The 6,735-nt window shown below is 26.6% G+C and overlaps 1 protein-coding gene across 1 annotated transcript in view; it reads right to left on the bottom strand.

The window, feature by feature from the left end:
* Positions 1-3,200: 3,200 nt before the first annotated feature.
* LOC100162753 (presenilins-associated rhomboid-like protein, mitochondrial) overlaps positions 3,201-6,735 on the bottom strand; it is a 6,907-nt gene continuing 3,372 nt past the window's right edge. The window contains exons 4-9 of the mRNA XM_008188563.3: positions 5,397-5,556; positions 5,185-5,283; positions 4,995-5,128; positions 4,823-4,924; positions 4,262-4,359; positions 3,201-3,491 (exon numbers count right to left, since the gene is read on the bottom strand). Coding sequence (XP_008186785.1) covers positions 3,398-3,491; positions 4,262-4,359; positions 4,823-4,924; positions 4,995-5,128; positions 5,185-5,283; positions 5,397-5,556 — 687 coding nt within the window. The 3' untranslated portion in view covers positions 3,201-3,397. The remainder of the gene's footprint in view (positions 3,492-4,261; positions 4,360-4,822; positions 4,925-4,994; positions 5,129-5,184; positions 5,284-5,396; positions 5,557-6,735) is intronic.

Raw genomic sequence — 6,735 nt, forward strand, 5'->3', positions numbered from 1 at the left:
ACTGTTCGGGCTGGTAGCTTATTATGGTAGTAGTACACTCGCCGGACACTAATTAAACGACGACGAACAGCAATGGACAGATTGGCGGGCAAATGTTATCGAACTCCGTAATGCTGTATTTTGCGAAACGTGTAATGTGTTAGGTGTGTAGGTTTTATGTATGTGGTAACCCAACCTAAACTATAAGGTAACTCAAACACGATATATTGAGATTGTATTCGTTGCTGTTCATTACAACAATAATAACTAAATATTATGAATGAATGATTCACAACAAACACAGTCAAATAAATACAAATAATATACAGAGTTGATTGTTCAAGCTGTTCAAGGCATTCTATAGTAGTGTCTAGGGGCCTTTAATCTTTATAATAGGTATATAGAGAGCGGCCAACTCGGTGAACATTTTATATTGGCTGGCCGTTATCGTTGATAAATGATAATGGACACCATTTTTCGAAAAAAATTTCTATATATTTTACCAATGTTAAGACATTAATATTGTCAATTGTTTTTACACGACAATTTAATTTTAATAATATTTATAACTATTAAAATTAACTTATTTACATATGTATTATTATTTATTATCTACATGGTTTTGTTGCATAATTATAATGTAATACCCGTATTCATATTTTGTATTAATATTTTGTATTAATATTTATATTAATTATAAATATTGTTTATATTTGCTTCGTAATCAATGTTTATATTTATTAGTACGTATAAGGATTAAGATATGGACGCCCACCATTAAAAACTAATTATTATATTATAAACCTTTGTAAGAAATACAACTATTTCCGTCTAGTACAAATTATAGTACCACTATTTTGGGTAACCCTCCCGCTCCTGTCTCCAACACAATCGCTAGTCGTTGCCGACAACCGCTGAACCGCAATATCCGTAGGACATATTATGACCATTCATATTTCCAAACGTACATTCATTCATTTATATCGGGATTTATATAAATTGACTTTTGAATTATTTAAATGAATAATGTTGATACGAAAATTATTGGATATCATATAATAACTTTACTAATTTATATAGGTACCGACTGTAGAAAGCGATACAATGACTAGTACCCAAATATACTGTATGATTTATCTGTCTTTATTTTACTTTCTTGATTTTTAATCAAGTAAGTATGGTAGTTGAAATGAAAAAAAGTCTGAATTTTGAAAACTTCAAGAATTTGTGTTGAATATGAAAATAGTTAAAATGTAACTCTGTATTGATGAGTAGGTGGGTAATTTAGCTATCTTCGATATAAAATATTAATGAGAGAGATTTGATATCACACCCAAGTGATATACCTAACGATTTGAGTTCATAAAAACGTCAGCGTGAACAGTCCCAAAATGTCTATTTTTTAACTTTTTTCCTTAACTATGATAGTTAGAAATTTGGTTGATAACTCATTAAAAAGGGATTATCAAGTAGATACTAAATGTGAAATTAATTTTTTTTTACAATTATTTAATTTTTCACATATAAAAAAAAGTTATTTTTCGCTAGATTTTCGAAACTGGAGAACAGATTTTGTTGTTTGAGGTCTTGTTAGATTCTCATTGGCAAGAAGTGCAGTGAAGATTTACAGAACTTTATCTCCAATCTTTAATTCACTACAAAGCTGTAAAGCTGAAAAACATCAAAAAACGCCCAATAAAATTTGTTTTAATGTTTTGTAGTGAATTATAACTGTAATTGAGGAAAAATAGAAATTTAAATATTTAAATATTTATTGTATGATATTAATACCTATTTGCTCTTTAAATTTTAAGTTATTTTTATTATTATTATTATAATTATTATTAAAATTATTGTTAAAACTCATTTACTGTTAATGTACGTGTACAATATATTATATATATATTATATGAAAAAAAAAAAAAAAAAAAAACTGTAATTGGAATTTATTTCCGTAATAAAGAAATATTATTATTATTATTATTATTATAACTATCAAAGATAAAGTTCTGAAAATCTTCACTGTACTTCTCCTAACCAATGTGAATCTAACAAGACACAAAAATGAAAATGATTTTTTGTGAGGCTGTTTACATCGTCGTTTTTCTGGATTCAAATCAGACAAATTTTAACATTTAGTAACTAATTGTAACCGACATCAAACTATTTGTAACTAATCAGTTTCCGAGAAAACTAAATTTCCATTTCCGGGGGCTAACATTTTATTAACTTACAATATCTGATACATGACATTTTGACAAGCTTCCAATTACATTTGACTTCAAACATATTATGTTTATGAAGATGTTTGATGAAAAAAAAAATATTATTTTACTTAAAAATATTTTATATTTTCTACTAGAAAATTCAGGAGGTAGTTTGAAACAAAATTAAGATCTTATCTTTATTTATTATTATTACTGAAAAAAAAAACCTTGATTGAATATTTGAATATAATAAATCTAAAAAAAAATAAAAATATTTGTAAGTAAATACTGGACAATTGGCAGTACCCTAAAAACTTCAACCCATAATCATAGACCTTGCAACTTATTTTAGTTTAATGAATATGTTACATATTTGAAGTTTGAAAAGTATAAATTTAAGATGACATAGTATGAAGTTATTATAATGTATAATAGGAAAAATGTTTGAAGTGCATACCAATACCTTTAGTAGGTATTATTTATTTATTTAACACTTTCATTATATTATTATAATGATCGCGAGTTCATATAGAAAAACTTGCTATCCCAAGGGCCTACAAGAGTTGGAGGCCTTCTTTTTTAACACAAAAATTAAATTATGATATAAATATCAAATATTAAATAGTGATTCTAAGATCTAATAATAAATATATAATAATATATACATATATTTTATTACTTATACGTTTATAAAAACAATTAATACCTACATTATAAATTTATGTTTAATGTAATACAGTAAAAAATTAACTTTTCGAGCGTTTTAAGGGAACTTGTCAATTACTTCATCCAAATTGAATTGCCATGCTCACTTATTTTTAACGGAAATAATAATTGACAAACCACAAAACAGTTCCTCTGCCATTTTACTCCGTAACATTTTTATATTATTACCTAGGTATAAGTTTTTAGAATAATCGCTCTGTTGCTGCAACTGTAATGGGTAATCTCAAATACATAATAAAAATTGCATACAATATACATCAGGGTATATCATTGTAAGACGACAAATTTCTGCTAAATTGTTATTTATTATTTAACGTTATTATTCTATTATCACAAAACTTAATCTCATACATTTTTTTAACAAACTTTGTATTGACAAAATGTATGACATTCAATAACTTATTAGTTAAACAATAATATGAACAACACAATTGAATAGAAAAATCACTAGACACTTTTTTTATAAATACAAAATTAGTGTTTCATTAATCTTGAATAATTTTTTTTAATTTTATCCAATTATTTACAATATATCTTCGATTTCCCCATACATATGTTGACATGTATTTGTACCAAAATCTGCATAAAAACAGTAAAATTATCAAATAAAAATAGACATAAGAATACAACATGCATAAAATTACTTAATAATAATAATAACTATTATTTGCAATAACTACCTATTTATTATTTTCAATATTATATTTTATTTTTTATGACTGCACTAAGTTTTGTGAATTAAACTTCTGTTTTAGATTTTGAATTAAGCGAAGAATGTATTGATTTCACAATGATGTATGTTTTTTATTTAATTTGTCTAATAGAAAAAAATGCTCTGATCATAACTTTAAGGGAGGTTTCTAGCAGCAAATTTTGATATAATAGCTCAAAATTAGAAATTCCCAGTACATTTTAAATTAAGAATTCATTGTTGGAAATCAGGGGAGGAGCTTGATTAATTTTATTTAATAAATAATAAATAAGTTATTAACAGTCATTCTTATTACATTACTTACCAGCAGTCAAAACGACAACATGGGTTATGTGGAATGAACAGACTGATAGCAATAAAATATTGTATTTTAGATACAATATTTATGAGAGATAGATGGTAAAAATAATGTCTATAGGATTATCAGTATGTCGAATTGACAATTGGTTAGCGTTATATGGTTAAATATACAGTGGCATAATACATGAATTAATAATTATTAACGTACTACCTAATCTGTTTTTTAATTAAAAATATAACATTTAATAAGTATATGCTTTTGGCATATATTTTATTTTTAATGTACAGTGTACATATTGATCTATGAGGAATAAAACCATTTGTTTACTTTACTTACATTCCAAATAACGTTCCTCCTAAGTGAGCTGCATGGTCGAACATTTGCCACTTCATAAGCAATCCCATTATGTCTAACGATATTATACCAAATAAGCCCTGAAATAAACATATGAATGTTATATTTCAATTTGGTAAGATAAGTCATTCTATAAATAAAGTTAAATTAAGATATGCATATTTAGGGCCAGTTGCACCATCTACGGTTAAACTTCGATTAAGCTTAATCAGCTGATAACAGATATTTAACCAGGCAAATTCAGCCGATTAAACTCCGGTTAACTTTAATCAGAGACGGTGCAACTGGCCCTTAATATTCATTATTTGAATCAATATTTTTTTCATAAAATAATTATGCTACAAAATATTTTGTGAATATAATTAATTCAAAATTAATTGTCAAGCATTTTTTTGATACAGTCAATAAAAAAATCAATTCAAAATTGAGGGGATCATGTAATAGGGATGAAGTATTTTTCACTGAGAATAATTCAAATCTATACAAAAACATTAAAACTAAAATAAATTATGGTCAAATGTAACTAACTAAAATATGACTTACATGAATTGCATCAAATTGTATATTTGGTAAAAATATTATACCCAACTTTTGGTCAGGATTTGATAATGAAAAGTATCCAACAACCGATAATATAGCACCAGACTGGAAACAGAATAAGACTATTAAAATATTCTCACATTCTTATAAGTTATAAGATTAAGAGTATACATACAGCGCCTAAGCTATTTCCTTGAAACTTAAAGCTTCGTCTAAAAATAATACTAGCTAATGATGAAACAACACAACCACTTATATACATTGCAGTGAATTCTTCCGGTCCCATTTCACCCCATGGTTGGATCACACCTTGGTCATAAAATGTAATGTTACGATAATCAAAATATTCAATATTTAATATTTACCTTTGCAAAATGTAAGAAGAGCGTACATATTGAAACTGAAGTGTAGTGGAGAACTGTGACTGAACGCACTCAGAAGAAGTGATGACACTGGAATTTTTCCTAAAGTAAGTTTTGTAGACTTATAGTTAATATTTACTAAGTTATGAGAATCCGTCAACAAGCTTTAATCATAATTTAAATTTAATTGATTGCTTAAAATTGAATAAACTTACTAGCAAGTGCATCAGTCATAAAATATTTGATCATGATATGTTGCCATTTAGGTACTTGCCATGCAAGAAAAACAATGGCATTTAATAGAAATATGGTACCAAATACTTTCTCTGATGGTTCTAATTTATTAAAATTATTTCTTAACTTGGAAATGATATTCTAGAAACAAATTAATAAAATAATATTATATACAGATACACTATAAATTAATAAAAATATATAATCAAAAAGTAGTTTTTTATTTTTAGGTTTAAGGCATCAACTGCATGGTTATTAGCCTGTTTTTTCTGTGGGGGGGGGGGTACGGTTGGTTCGAAACATGTGTATATGTAACGAGAAATTATGATATCTGAGATATATTTAATGTCTTAATATACAACAAATTTGAATTATAAATCATAAAATTAATTTGTAAAAAAGTTATTAACTTTTATGTGAGCAAAAACTAACTGTTGTAAGAGGACGTCGCTCCAGCATGGTTTATTTCCGTCTTACACACATACAACATAGAAAATGTCCGTTCACCAGTTTCAATACTGCACTGTTAGTTTTGATATTAGAGTGAATTGACCTATTATAAAATTTAAAGGTAAGATTATTATCTAAGGACCCACGTAAGCTTTTATTGATATTATTATTTTTAAGTAAGTTATGACTTTTTTGAAACTATATATTTTAAGATGATCATAACTTACGTAAAAATAATAATATCAATAACAGGTTACGCGGGGTCCCAGATTATAATCTTACCTTTAAATTTTATAGTGGGTAAATTCACTCCAATATCAAAATCAACACCACATTGTTGAAACTGGTGAGCAAAATTTGCTAAGTTGTACGTGAGTAACATGGAGACAACACATGCAGGTACGACGTCTTCTTAACATAATAAACCAGTGGTCGGCAACCTTTTTAGACTCCCGGGCCACATTCATAAATTAAAAAAAGTTCGCGGGCCAGACAAAAATTAAAATTTTATATTCCAAATTATTTACTAAGAAAAAAAATAACTGTTTAAAACTTTAAAATAATAGATTAATAGAACATAAAAATTACAGTTTTTAATAATATTATTATAATATAAAAGTATGGAAATTACAACTGCTTAATAGGCTTAATGTGATTTTTGTTGTTGGATATTGTTTATTATTATTTCAATTTCCACATTAAAATTACTTGTACTGGCTCTAAGTACATGGTGGAGATGATCATCAGTTAAGCGTGAACGGTATGGGTTTTTAATTTTTTTCATATGAGAAAATGCCTGTTAACATACGTAAGTGGATCCAAACATACTGAAGTATTTCGCAGCTATATTTTTAATTTTTGAAAATGATG

This window comes from Acyrthosiphon pisum, chromosome A1, assembly GCF_005508785.2.
Source record: "Acyrthosiphon pisum isolate AL4f chromosome A1, pea_aphid_22Mar2018_4r6ur, whole genome shotgun sequence".
Classification (NCBI taxonomy): domain Eukaryota; kingdom Metazoa; phylum Arthropoda; class Insecta; order Hemiptera; family Aphididae; genus Acyrthosiphon; species Acyrthosiphon pisum.